Raw genomic sequence first — 15,313 nt, forward strand, 5'->3', positions numbered from 1 at the left:
GAACGGGAGCCCCGGTAAGAGCGGCGGGAGGCGGCGGGAGGGGGGACGCCCCCTACTGCTCCTCCGGCATAACAGCTGAGCGGCTTTTAGCCGCATCAGTTGTTTTGGCTGGAAAGCCGATCGCCCGCTCTAAAGATCAGTACCGGGATGATGCTTGCAGGTGCGGGAATCATCCCGGTATAACCCCAGGAAGCCGAGTACGAACATCTGCGTACACTCGTTGGCAAGGGGATAATTCTGGTTGATGGCTAATTATGGAGTCACGGGATGTGGTTTTGAGATGCATTTGCTTGGTGACCCCATGTTAGTACATCGGATGGGTATATTGAGTATAACTTCACAATGTGATCATTATCCATATGAGAAGATAGGATGGGAGCGCACTATGTTAAGGAAAATATGTACATGTTTGTAAAGCACCCTACTTTAAACTGACCATGTGGAATAATGTTTGAAGGATATATAGCAGGGTACATGTATTATGTTAAACGCATACCAGATACTACATTAACCTTGAGTTAGGATGTAATGCTCAATATGAACATAGATCATCGGTAGATTATACCAGCGGGGACTAGACATGGGCGCCGTCAATAAATTTGTTCCGTTCCGTTACGGTTTGTATTAAAATTAATTCGTGTCCGAAATTCAATTTCAATTCGTACGAAATACGAATTGACGTTAGGTTCGTTAACTTGAACGAACGTTCTTTACGATGAATTTTAAGGCAAAAATATATATACCTCAATATGACAGTCGATGCTGATGGAAGTTTGGTTTTTATCCGAAATACGAAACTCCGTTGAAGAATTTCCTATCCGAAATACAAATTTTCGTTAGATGAGGGGCTTCCACCATCCCTGTGCTGTGCTGACTTCCTCCTGGGGCTGTACCCCTGCTGTGCTCAGTATGTCAGCACAGCACAGGAATTTGGGTACAGCCCCATGAGGAAGTCAGCATAGCACAGGGATGGTGGGAGCACCTCATAATAAGCATAATGCGTCGTTGACGTGACAGCGACTGATCCAAAAATTCGTAAACAAAAGTTCGTATTTTGTACAAAATTCGGACGCATGGCAATTCGTATTTCGGATCCTCCTGAATGTACGAATTTAGGGAAATTCGTACGAATTTGAGATTCGTACGAAACTAATCACACATGTCTAGCGGGGACACGAGATGTGCACAAGCGCTATGGCGAATCTTGTGAATGGGATGGATGGGAGGGCATAAATGGTTTGAAGCCAGGAAGGATGTTAGCAAGCCAGTCTTGAAACAACAGCAGGAGAAGGTTCCTAGTGATGTGACCAAACGTGAAGGCAATGGAGAAATGAGCTGGAAGACTTTATATAGGCAGGCCAGACGAGCATCATCGTGAAAAGCTGGTAACTGTGGAGAGAGAAGAGAGCTGGCAATTAGCCGACAGCTGAGCGGCCAGCCCAGAGGAGGAAGGGCTAAGCCAGCCCTGACAATTATACCAGCGGGGACACGAGATGTGCGCAAGCGCTGTGGCGGATCTTTTGAATGGGATGGATGGGAGGGTATAAATGGTTTGATTGTCGTGCCGTGCAGCCAACCCCATGAGGAAGTCAATGTATGATGAAACGTTTGGGGCGTGGCTGCGTGGCAATCATCACCAGTAATGTGCAGTGTTTGGAGCTGAACGGGGAAGTAGTGAGATTGGCATCTGTGTCTGGGCACCGAGGAGAGGGTGAGAACAACGCTTCCAAGCTCGCACACCTCGGGGCCGTCGTGGCCACAGTCCAAAGTTTGTGCTGTTCAGGAGTGAGGCTTGCTGTGACTTTGATATCTATTTGCTGGCTTTTGAACTGTGAAATGTGAGTGTAAAGGTTGAAGTGTTTTTGTGTTTTAATAAATTGATTCATACGGTTTTACACTATTGCAGCACCTTTATTATTTTACTATTTTACATGTGGAATATTTGAATTTGCACAATGGATGATTGGAGCAACGGTTCACTACCTTTATTTTTTTATTATTTTACATGTGGAATATTTGAATTTGCACAATGGATGATTGGAGCAACGGTTCACTACCCGCTGTTTGGCTGATAAGCGCTTAAGCCTGATACAAAAGTGCTGGGAGTCGGTGAGTGCGTTTCTTAAGGGAGTGGAGTCACTGATCACTTGTGGTGTGGTGGATGGAATAAGAAGAGACATTACTGGACATTTTCATGAACTTTATCTTAATTTTGTTTGTTCTGTGACACATTAATTGGTTCACTTATCACAGGGTGATACAATTGTTGTGCTCACACATGTTGTTCATACCATTTAATTGTTGTTACGTTTCTTGGAGTTAGTTATAATTTATAGTTAAGCGCCATTATTTTTCCTTTTTTCTGATTTTAGTTTTAAAAGGTAAAGTACGATTTGCAACATATTATACTTATCTGCTCTGTGCAATGGTCTAGCACAGGGCAGCCTCTATCCACTTATTCTGGGGTCCCTTGCCAGTGTTCCCGGCTCCTCCCCTTTGCTGATTGACCCCATAATTTTCTGATTTTAGTTTTAACCGGTTCCCGACCAGCGCACGCCGGCAGAATGGCACGGGCAGGCATATTGGCGTACAGGTACGTCCAATCTTTAATGCCGCCCTGCCATCGTGAGCGTGCCGCCAGCGGCGCGCTCACGTGCCGGTCGGGACCCCCGTGAGTCCGGTCGCATACCCGCAATCGTCTCACGGGGTGGCTGAATGGAGAAATGCCATTGTAAACAGCATTTCTCCATTCTGCCTAGCAACTAGTGACGCTGATCTCTGCTCCATGTGATTGGAGCAGAGATCAGTGTTCACTAAATGAAAGCCCAACCCCCCCACAGTTAGTAACACACCCGTAGGAACACTTAACCCCTACACTGCCACCCACTGGTTAACCCCTTCACTGCCAGTGTCATTTACACAGGAATCACTGCATTTATATATAAACGCTATAACTTTTGCGCAAACCAATCAATAATCACTTATTGCCATTTTTATCAAAAATATGTAGAAGAATACATATCGGCCTAAACTGAGCGAAAAAATGTTTTTTTATATATTTTTGGGGGATATTTATTATAACAAAAAGTGAAAAATAATGATTTTTTTTCAAAATTGACACTCTATTTTTGTTTATAGCGCAAAAAATAAAAACCACAGGGGTGATCAAATACCACCAAAAGAAAGCTCTATTTGTGGGAAAAAACTGACGTCAATTTTGTTTGGGTGCAACGTCGCGCGACCGTGCAATTGTCAGCTAAATAATGCAACGTCGCACGACCGTGCAATTGTCAGTTAAAGCGACGCAGTGCCGAATCGCAAAAAGTGCTCTGGTCAGGAAGGGGGTAACCGCTGAAGCGGTTAATGTTCTAAATTTAATTTAATTTAATAGAGGGCGCTCTAGGTTCTTTTTCACATGCTTAGCTCTCTATTCTAACTACTCTAATTTAAAAAAGAAAAGCCTAAGTTTAAATTAGAGAGAGACATTCCGAAGATAACAATACTGTATTTTATAATGCTTTCTGTGCCTAGTATCAAGGGCAAACCCAGTTTTAATTATTAATTTGTTAAATAAAGATTTTTTATAAATTAAAAAAATACAAAATAAATAAACATAAAAAAAAAAAATATTGACTCCAAACCAACCCATTCTAGGTTCTTTTAACGAAACGTTTAATAAAAAATGTATTCTTAAAATTAAGAACAATCCTAAATGACTTACATTTTCAGTGGCTCTAGATGAAGGCGCTAAAAACGGAAGGAGGGAGACTGATTAATATCAAGGTATACAGCAAATATTTGTATCTTTCATTAATAGATGTTTGTTACTCTTTCTTTCTGTCAACTTGAGCCAACCCTCGCCACCATATTTTTTTAATGTGACAGGTAGGAGGGGGTGGGCCTATACTTTTAAAGGAAATAATGAGATTTGTGTTCAATTCACTATCTATGTCTGGATCTACTGTTTTAATATCCAGTTTTCAGTGATGTAATCTCTAATGTATTCTTCATATGCTAAGTTTATTATAAATGATGTTCCTATCTATGTATTAAAAAAAAAGCAGCTGGCACTTTAATAAACCAAAATTCGGCTATATGATAATATATCAGTGTGTGCCACACTCACCTCTATAAGGTGCTCCCTCAAAGTTACAGTAGATGAGAATCAACATACAATTTACATTTAAATTTAAATTTTAAATTTAAAAAATGATACTTTAAAAAAAATGTAAAAAAATTTCAATTTGAATACACAATTGAAAGTGAAAAGTGAAAGCACCTTCATTCAAGTTCAACGCGGTCCAATATAATAATAATGTTTGTATTGCATGCTATTACCCGTTAATTATATATTTAAGATTTATTATCTTAAATATATGAGGTGGGTTAAATGAGAGTTCTTTGACCAGAAATGAAAGCTTTAACATAATAATTATTAGAGTATTGTTAAAAGTCTATCTAATAAACCAAAAATATCTATCTATAGACTTACACAAAGGAAGAAAATATTAGGTTGAAATAAAATATTTACATGAGTATATTCCTTAAAACAGTGATCTACAAACATATTTAGTTCGAATTAAAAGGGCATGCCTTTCCCATAATTACCCATTCTTACCAAAGTTCCATTCTGATGGCTGGTCTCCCAGAAAAGAGAGAACGTTACCTCCCCGCTAGTCTGTGTATATCAAACCAGGCTGATGTCTCATTGGTTGGCATAGCGTGACTCCTGGTTGGTCAGCTTCCCTATACTTTGTCTAAGCCGGCTCCCTTTAATGCAAATCCTAGTGATGATTATTCTGAGCAGGAGAATGTTGCTGGGAAGTTAAGAATTGATTCCGGGGTGGGACTCACTTCATTGCATATCCCAGCATGGGATCCTTTGAAGTGAGTATGTGTAAAACAATGGGCTTGAAACCCATTGTTTGTACACAAAAGCCTAGGCACCGTCTTGTCTGCGTAGCCTAACCTTCTTGGTGGCTCTGTTACATAGATACAAAGTTCCCCTGTTCCCCCCGAAAATAAGACCTAGCGTGATTGTTGTGATGGCTGCAATATAAGCCCTACCCCCAAATAAGCCTTCGTAGGTCTTATTTTCAGGGTAGGGCTTATTTGGGGGGTAGGGCTTATATTGCAGCCATCACCGACAATCACGCTAGGTCTTATTTTCGGGGAAAAAGGGTAGTTGAACTATATTCATAATTACAATATTTTACAGCTAGTAATGGAGATTTCACATAAACTCATAAGGCAACAATGTAATACTTTCTTCTGTGATCTACTGAAAAGAATGCATCAGGGATGGCAATCTTGTGTTCATGTGATCACACTTCTAGTGGAAAGGATCTCACCTTGTTGGATGGACCTTATGTGATAAAGGTCACATATAGCTTTTTCCCTTTAGAGATATTTGACAATCTAGGTCAAATAACTGCATTCATCAATTCTCTACGTATATGAGCAGAGTTTTTTTTCAGCTGGAACTTGGTGGAACTCAGTTCCACCACCTCTGGCTTGGGCCCTCTACTTCCTGTTCACCTCTATGGCTTGTAACCACAGAAGTCTGGCTTCTGTGTTTGTAAGTGAAAGTCTGTCTCCCAATGGCTCCCACTGAGTGCAAGATGGGGGCAAGGGAGATGTAGGTGCCCAGGGTACAGTGCAGATGCCCACACACCTACTCGATGATCTCCCCGTATCATGCCCTTTTAAGACCCTCCCACTGTGAAATTTGACCACACCCACAATATGATGCGGTTTGGAGGGTGTGTGTGTGGGGGGGGGGGGGGGTGAGAGAGGTTTTTGGGGGGTTGTGGTTGAGTTCCTGTACCTATTTTCTGTGAAAAAAGCCCTGTGTATGGGTAACTCAAAATGATAAGACCTTCAGAAACCCCATAGTGCTATTTATTGATAAAGATATAATTTTATTATTTTATCACATAAGGTCCATCTAAAAAGGTAAGATCTAGTTTTTCTATGCTGATGTTGAGGGAACACTTTAGAGATGCGAACATGGTACATATTGATTTATCAACATATGCTCAGTTTAAATTGCCAAAGTTTTGGAACAGTTTTTTTTTTTTTCAAAGAATGACCACACTTAAAATGGACATTCATTTTTTTAATTGTAAATAATATATTAAATTAAATTGACCTATTGTACATTCAGACACCCATGATGGGCTGTTTCTACTCACCTTTTTGGCCGATTTTAAGGTTGGCATAGCATAAGTCTTCATCAGCATTGGAGTTGGTGGAAGGTACTGATAGAATAGAAAATAACAAATATTATTTAATACTCAGATCAGATGACAATCGCTTAAAGTTACATACACTATACTATAAGTATTGGGACTGAGTGGTTGAACTAGATTGACTTGAGTCTTTTTTCAACCAAACTAATTACACTATATTAAGTATTAAGACGCCTGCCTTTACAAACACATGAACTTTAATGGCATCCCAGTCTTAGTCTGTAGGGTTCAATATTGAGTTGGCCACCCATTGCTGCTATAACAGCTTCAACTCTTCTGGGAAGGCCGTCCACAAGGTTTAGGATTAGTGTGTTAGTAGGTTAATTAGTTAGTAGGTTTAGTGTGTCTATGGGAATGTTTGACCATTCTTCCAGAAGCGCATTTGTTAGGTTAGGCACTGATTTTGGAGAGAAAGCCTGGCTCACAGTCTGCGCTCTAATTTATCCCAAAGGTGTTCTGTCGGGTTGAGGTTAGTAATCTGTGCAGGCCAATCACGTTCTTCCACCCCAAACTCGCTCATCCATGTCTGTATGGACCTTTGATTTAAGCACTGGTGCGCATTCATGTTGGAACAGGAAGGGTCCATCCTCAAACTGTTCGCACAAAGTTGGGAGCATGAAATTGTCCAAAATGTCTCGGTATGCTGACGCCTTAAGAGTTCCCTTCACTGGAACTTAGAGGCCAAGCCCAACCCCTGAAAAACCCCCCACACCATAATCCCCCCTCCACCAAATGATTTGGACCAGTGTACAAAGCAAGGTCCATAAAGACATGGATGAGCAATTTTGGGTTGGAAGAAGTCCTGATCTCACCTGATAGAGCACCTTTGGGATGAATTAGAGCACAGACTGTAAGCCAGAACTTCTCGTCCACATCAGTGCCTAATCTCACAAATGCTCTTCTGGAAGAATGGCCAAAGATTCTCATAGACAATATCAGGTCATCTCAGCATCGGGTCATTTTATGGGCAGAGGCAAACCAAGTTCTTTTGCAGCTTACCTTTCTTTTTGAAATTAACTTTAGCGTAATACGCATCCCCTTCCTGAGAGAGTCCTTTGGATGATTCTGTAAAAACAGCAAAAATTTAAAAAATGCATCAAACTCCTGCAATCATCACAGGTAAGGATGAGCTAAGGATACTGTCACATACAGCAGGCTGCTGGCCCAATCAGCTGTGGCCATGGAATTTCCCGCAGCTGCATGTAACAAAAGGGTGGGGATGCTGGTGACATCATTGGGGTAGTATGGCCTCATGGGACCATATTGGCTCAGTTATGTTACCAGTTTCCCTGCCCCTTTCCTCCATGTTGGTGCAGGGTGGGGCATTCCACAACGCCAGCTGATTGGCCCAGCAACCTGCTGTCATGTGACAGTTTCCCACAAACTTGAGTCAAACTCGGTTTGGCTCGAAACTTGCCTGATCTATAATCAAAAGCAACTCACAAATTGTGAAAAGGTACATTTCCCAAAGTCCTTGTAGGTAGAAATGTGCAGAATGAAAATATTAATTTTGTTTCCGATTCGTTATTTACATAAATTAGTTTAGTTAAATTAATTTAAATTTGTTTTGTTTATTCAAATCGATTCAAATTGAACTCAATTCAACCGAATTCACACAATTCTAATCGATTCAAATCAAATTCCATTCTGAATCAAATGTATCTTTAATGCAAAATTTGAATTTTGGAAGATGGTTATGTTCTTTCTATTCCATTCTATTCCATTGTTTTTTTCTATTCGATTATATTATTTTCTATTCTATTTCGAATTTTCGTAAAATGGTTATATTGTTATATATTTTCTATGCGATTGTTTTTTTCTATTCTATTCTATTCTACTCTATTCAAATTTATTCTGTTTGAAATTCAGATTTCGGAAGATGATTATATTTTTTCTATTCTATTGTTTTTTCTAGTCTAGTCATTTCTAATCTATTTTATTTGAATTCAAATTTATTCGATTTGAATTTTGATAAATGGTTATATTCTATATTCTGCTGTCTTCTATTCTATTGATTTTTTTATTTTATTCTATTCTTTTATTTTCTATTCTATTCTGTTCAAATTTGAATTTATTCTATTCGAAATTTGGAAGAAGGTTAGATTCTATTTTAAACCATTCTTTTCTTTTTTCTATTCTATTATTTTCTAAATTATTCTAATCGAATTCAATTGTATTCTATTTGAAACTCAAATTTCATATGATGGTTATATTCTATTTTATTCTATTCTTTTTTATTCTCTTCTATTCTATTCCTGTACTTTCTATCCTTTTTTTTTCTATTCCATTCTTTTCTAAACTATTCTAACTTAGTTCAAATGTATGCTATTTGAAAATCAAATTTCGAAAGATGATTATATTCTTCAATTCTATTGTTTTTTTTTTCTATTCTAGTCTTTTCTAATCTATTTTATTTGAATTCATATTTATTCTATTTGAATTTTGATAAATGGTTATATCTTGTTCTCCTCTATTCTATTGATTTTTGAATTTTATTCTATTCTTTTATTTTCTATTCTATTATATTATATTCAAATTTGAATTTATTCTATTTGAAATTTGGAAGAAGGTTAGATTCTATTTTAATCCATTCTTTTCTTTTTTTCTATTCTATTATTTTCTAAATTATTCTAATCTAATTCAATTGTATTCTATTTGAAACTCGAATTTCATATGATGGTTATATTTTATTTTATTCTATTCTATTATTTTTTATTGTCTTCTATTCTATTCCTGTACTTTCTATTCTATTTTTTTCTGTTATAGTTTTTTCTGTTTTACTCTATTCTTTTCTATTCTATCCCTTTCTTTTCTATTCCATTTTCTTTCTATTCTTTTATTTTCTATTCTGTTCTGTTTTACTATATTCTATTCTTTTTTTTTTTTTTTTTTTTTTTTTTTTTTTTTTGGCTACTTCAGCGAATTATTCATGAGGTCCAATCAGATTAACGTTCATATACGTTATCCTCATTTCCACATCATTGTAGCCTTTATTTTCTAATTGAAATCCCAAACATAGATTTCCACTTTTTTTTTTTTTTTTTTTTTTTCCCCCCTCCCTCCCTCACATACAAAAAAAAAGGGGAAAGCTACTGTTATCTGGAGGGAAAGGTATACCAACAGAACAAAGCAAACAAGGGGAAAACATTATATAATTCAACCCTACCGTTTCTCCCCTTCTTCACTCCCTTACATCCCACCCCCCCCTCTCCCCCCACCCACCCTCTCCCACCACCTATGCGTAGAAGTTCCAACCTTCTCAGAATCTAACATGTTCCGCGTAGCTCCATGATTTTTTGAATTTTTTCCACTCATGCCATAGCTCTACTCCTGTCTGTCCCCTATCCTCCTGGCTTTCCCTTCGCCTGGTCATCCGGTAAGTCTCTTCCACAGTATCGATCCATTCCCATGTTGCTGGGCTTTCCTCATTTTGCCAATTCTTTGGTATCAGTCTCTTGGCTGCATTTAAAAGATGTGGTACCAAAGAATTCTGATATTTTTTCGTTTCCTCCCTCGTACCATGAAATAAGACCACCCATGGATCCTCGGGGATTGAGATATTTGTAATTTCTCTTATATGATGTAATATTCTTTTCCAATATTCCTTTATTTTGGGGCATTTCCACCACAGATGGGCCATTGTTCCTACTTCCCCACATCCTCTCCAACAGTCCCCTGATTTACTTGGATCTATTTTATGTATTTTATCTGGGGTAGCGTACCATCTAGAAATAAGTTTATAGTTCATTTCTACTGTTCTGCTATCAACTGCAGATTTATGTAAAAGTTTAAAAATTTTCCTCTTAGTGTTATTATCACACAGTGTTCCCATATCCATTTCCCATTTCTGCATATAGGGTAGACTCTCCAGCTCCCCTTCCTCAGCCAGGAGCCCATACAGCTTAGAGATCGTTCCCCTGGAGTCTTCTGCCAAGCAAAGCTTCTCCAGGGGTGACCACTCCTCCTCTGTTTTTAATGGCTGTGGTAGGCTCCTGATAAAGTGAGCCAGCTGGAGATATCTCCACTCGTCTATTTTACCAAGGTCCCCTTTGTGTTTCATCTCGTGTAGTGTCAAAATCTTTCCCCCTTTTATAATATCCCGCACCTGTGCCTTTTCTTTCAACCAATTCCCGCTATTTATTTTTAACCCTGGCGGGAAATATTCATTTTCTTTTAATTCTAAAAGTGGCGAATTGTATTGTTTATTTAAATGCTTATAGACCCTATCCCAAACCCTAAGTGTGTTTTGTGTCAGTATACTAGTGCCAATATCCAATGTCCTGTATTTAGGCGGATTCCAAACTATTTTATTTAACTGTGTTTTACTCAACTCATTCTCTATGTTAACCCATCTTTTTTCTTCATTATTACCTTTTACCCACTCTATTAATCTCGACAGTACGATAGCATTATAATACTGTTGTATATCTGGTACCGCAAGTCCCCCTTTAAGTTTACTTCGCTTCAGGATATTGAAGGAGACTCTAGGCTTTTTTTTGTTCCAAATGAATCCCCCTAACAGGGTTTTGATCTTCGAAAAAAAAAACTTCGGTATCTCTATGGGGATCATTTGGATTTTATAAAGAATCTTAGGGACAATAAACATCTTTAGACTAGTAATACGTCCTAACCAAGTCAGGGGTCTATTAACCAACCTATTACATTCTTTTTTAATTTCATCTAGTAATGGAACAAAATTTAATTTAAATAAATTCTCTAATGGGATTGTAAGTTTTATTCCCAAGTAATTTATCGCCTTTCGCCAGGGAAAACAGAATCTTTTTTGAAGCCCCCTTTTTTCGAGTTCGCCCGTATTGATATTAAGTACCTCTGATTTGGCAATATTAATTTTAAAATTCGAAAGTTGGCCATAATATGCTAGAGCTTCCATTAGTTTAGGCATCGTACTACTTGGCTCCCTAATGTAGAATAGCACATCGTCAGCAAACGCAGCCAATTTATGCTCTTCTTGTCCTATTAAGATTCCTTTGATCTGTAGATCATTGCGAATCGAGGCAAGAAGAGGTTCTAGGGATAGCACAAACAGCAGGGGTGAGAGAGGACACCCCTGCCTTGTGCCATTTTTCATCTCAAAAGGTAAAGAAAGCGTACCGTTGATCTTAATCCTGGAAATTGGGTGATAATAAAGGGTCTTAATCCTTTGGATCATTTTAGGTCCCACGCCCATCCTCTCCAGGGTTCTAAACATGAACCCCCAGTCTACCCTGTCGAAGGCCTTCTGGGCATCTATCGACAGGAGTAGACTCGGGGCCCCTCCCCCCTCACTCCTGGACATAAGGAGCAATGTTCTCACTCCGTTATCCCTCCCCTCCCTTCCGGATACAAAACCCACTTGGTCTGGATGGACTAATGACTTCATTAAAATCTTCATTCTACTGGCCAAAATTTTTGCAAACAGCTTTGTATCGGCATTCAATAACGAAATAGGCCTGAAATTAGAGCACACAGTCTCTTCTTTCCCTTCCTTCCGTAGAACCGTTATAGAAGCAGTCCTCGCCTCTTCACTCAGCTCATACTCGGTCCCTAGATTATTCAGGTAGTTACATAAGTGGGGGATTAGCAACCCCCTGAATTTCTTAAAATAGAATACAGGGAACCCGTCTGGTCCTGGACTTTTACCAGATGCTGAGTCCATCAGAGCCTTATTTAATTCCTCCTCTGAGATGGGTTTTTCTAAGATTTCCATTTCTATTCCTGAAATTTTTGTCAATCGGGCTCTTTCCAAATATTCCTCTATTTTTAGTTCCTTTTCTTCAACCTTGAGTCCTATAGGCTGGTCAACTGCATATAACTTTTCATAGTACCCCCTAAATATTTCCGCGATCTCGCTTGTTCCATAGACCATATCCCCTTTACTTGACTGAATTTTTCCTATATAGTTCCTGGATTTAGCCCTCTGTAATCTTTTTGCTAAATATTTAGTGGGTTTGTTATCCCCATAGTACCTATCCCTAGCTAATTGATTAAACGTTTTTTGAGTTTCCTGTTCCATCAAAGTTCTTAATTCCTCCCGTTTGGTTACTAATTTTTGAAAAATTTCCTTATCCTGGTTCGGGTATTTTTTATGTTGCTGCTCTATTCTAAATATTTCTTCTATCAATGTTTTAATTTTTTCCGATCTCTCCTTTTTCCTTCTAGCCCCCATTGATATCAGGATCCCCCTAATGTAGGCTTTGTGGGCCTCCCATAAATTCTGACTTGAAATATGTCCAGTATTATTAATCGAAAAATATTGTTCCAATTCTTTGCTAATCTTCTCCTCTCCTTCTGCATCCTGAATCAAACCTTCATTTAGCCTCCAAGTGAAGGGCTTGCGCTCTCCTCCCCTTAGTTGCAACTTCATCTTAACGGGGGCATGGTCGGAGAGTGAGACCACCCCAATTGAGGTCTCTACCACCATTTCCAGAATTCTATGGTCTACAAGGATATAGTCAATCCGGGAATACGTCCTGTGCACAGGGGAGTAGAACGTGAAATCTTTCTCATTTGGATGCTGTATTCTCCAAACGTCTACTAATTGAGAATTATGAAGTTTTTGTTTTATTCTTTTTAATTGCACCTTACTAGTCCCCTGTGCCCTGGACGTACTATCCAATCCCGGATCAACACAAAAATTCAGGTCCCCCATCAAGATTACTGGTCCTTTCCCAAAATCTCTTAGTTTCCCCAAGAGGCCCTCTAAGTATTTTGTAGGATCCCTGTTAGGGGCATAAATATTAATCAGTGTGCATTCCGTATCTCTTAATTTCCCTCTCAGAATTAGATACCTTCCCTCCGGGTCCACCATTCTATCTTCTAAGTTAAACTGTATCTTCTTTGAGAAACCAATAGCTACTCCCCTTCCTCTACTTGTTATCGCATCGCCGTAGTACCACACGGGAAACTCCCTTGAATATAACTTAATATTAGCCTTATGAGAAAAATGGGTTTCCTGTAAAAAAATTACCTCTGCTTTATAAAACCTCAATTCCTTCAATATCTTATGCCTCTTACTAGGCGAATTTAACCCTTTGACATTATATGACATAAAGTTTATGGCTTGCGTTATTAAAACTCTAGATTACCTAATAAAAATATCTTTCTTACCTCCTCTACCATAGGTTTTCCTTCCCTCCCCCCCCCCTGTTTCTCCCTTTCCCTACCCCCTAACCCCCCCCCTCCCTCCCCCCCCACCTCTCCCCTCCACCCACCCCTCCCCCCACCTCCTCCCACTCCATCCCCCCACCCCCCATCCCCCGGCCTAGATCTGGCCCTTGGCCCACCGAGTGATCCGGTAATCCCGACCCTCGATAAGTCCTATAGATTCTAGGGTACAGAACAGTTTTCGGCCTTCCCACCCCCTCTTCCCCCCCCCAAGGAATTTCCAAGGGGGTGGGGTGGGGTGGTCAGACCGGCCCCCCCCTCCACACAGATACTTAGACATACTTTCACGTACTTCTCTCCCCTCCTCCCAGCCACCCCCCTCTTCCCCCCGACACCCCCGGGTCCCCTTCTATCCAGCCTGGCAAAGCCGGTGCCTGGATACCCAAACTCTCACAGAAATCTAGCAACTCATCGGGAAAACGCAGCCTAGCTGTCTTGCCATCCTTGAATCCTATAAGACAGGCCGGGAACCCCCAACTATAACGAATGTTCTGCATTTTCATCAGCTCTAACAACGGTTTCAACAGCCGCTTTCTAGTCAAAGTCTCTGCGGCTAAGTCAGGGAAAACTTGTAGATCTGCTCCTGCATAGTTTAAAATCTCTCTCCCCTTTAATTTTGACCATATCTCATCTTTATCTTCACAGAATCTGAATTTTACGATAATGTCCCGAGGCTTGTTTGATCCTCCGTTCCTTAATCTACCTACACGATGGACCCTTTCAATTTTGGGGAATCCATCCTCTCCTCTGCCCAGGAGTGGATTAAATATGTTTTTAACAATCTCTCTCAGGTCTTCTTGCTTGCTTTCAGGAACTGCACGTATCCTTAAATTTTGTCTGCGATTTCTATTTTCTTGATCCTCTAATTGATACAAGATTTTCCTCTGATTCTGGTTAATTAATTTAATATGATCTTTTACTCTTTCTATTTCTAGGGCTTGCTTATCCATATTAGACTCCACTTCTTCCACTCTGTTTAATAGGTGGCCCAAATCTCCTCGCAATAAAGCAATTTCTGATTTAATTGCGACTTCAAGATTAGATAGCATTTCTCTCAGAACTTGTTGAGTTAGAGGCAGGTCTACTCCCTGGTGCTCACCATCTCTACTCGACTCCATTTCATTTTCAGTTGTGAGATCATCCCTTGAGTGTTCCCTACTTTTCTCCTGTTTTTTATCTTGACCCTTCTTTTTTCCTGTGTTCGGGGGTATTTCTTCCGCCCCCTCCCCTTTTGGGCTTCCCCCTGGGGTCAAATATTGCTTAATTGTGCTGTCCGTTGTGTTTTTTGGGGTTTTAAGGCCCCCTCTTCGTCCATTCTGTTTGGAGGATTTATTCATTTTATTGCACTAGGATTACAAATTTTTAAATTATCTCACAATACGTGAGACGGGACCCCCACCACGTTGTGTCCTCCTTAAATAGAGCCTTCCACCCTCCCCTACACTCCTAGGTTTTAAGGGGGGGACTTTCAAGACTGCCCAATTAGGATATAGAACTCTGCCGCACTTATTTAAATAAACATACAGGATAGTTTGCTTTTTAGTCCGGGCCGATAGGACCAGAAGAGAGCACAGAGGGAGACACACACCAGCGGAGTCCCCAAGCCCGTTTTTACCACCTTATGTCCACCTCGTATCAGATCATCAGATATTGAGGAAAAAGAGAGAGAGAGAAAAAAAAACAAACAGACCAAAAAAAACATTAAATTAGATATCCCCCACAGCCGCCGTGCCTTATTCTTTTGGGGTCTGAGAAGAGTTTGCACACCAAATATTTAGTATAGTCCCCCACTGTGTTGCCCAACCAGGCTAGGTTTTCAGTTAAAGCCTCAAGTGAGATGTCATTACCATTGCAACTTTCCACAGATCAGCATTTAGGTTTTGCATAATCGCACCGCT

The 15,313-nt window shown here is 39.7% G+C and overlaps 1 protein-coding gene across 1 annotated transcript in view; it reads right to left on the bottom strand.

The window, feature by feature from the left end:
• Window positions 1-1,589: 1,589 nt before the first annotated feature.
• LOC143942203 (uncharacterized) overlaps window positions 1,590-15,313 on the bottom strand; it is a 91,254-nt gene continuing 77,530 nt past the window's right edge. Inside the window, exons 10-13 of the mRNA XM_077463456.1 lie at window positions 7,251-7,316; window positions 6,195-6,260; window positions 3,722-3,747; window positions 1,590-1,829 (exon numbers count right to left, since the gene is read on the bottom strand). Coding sequence (XP_077319582.1) covers window positions 1,590-1,829; window positions 3,722-3,747; window positions 6,195-6,260; window positions 7,251-7,316 — 398 coding nt within the window. The remainder of the gene's footprint in view (window positions 1,830-3,721; window positions 3,748-6,194; window positions 6,261-7,250; window positions 7,317-15,313) is intronic.

This window comes from Lithobates pipiens, unplaced genomic scaffold (genome assembly GCF_037356315.1).
Source record: "Lithobates pipiens isolate NorthernLeopardFrog02 unplaced genomic scaffold, aLitPip1_a1.2 Scaffold_30, whole genome shotgun sequence".
Taxonomy (NCBI): Eukaryota; Metazoa; Chordata; class Amphibia; order Anura; family Ranidae; genus Lithobates; species Lithobates pipiens.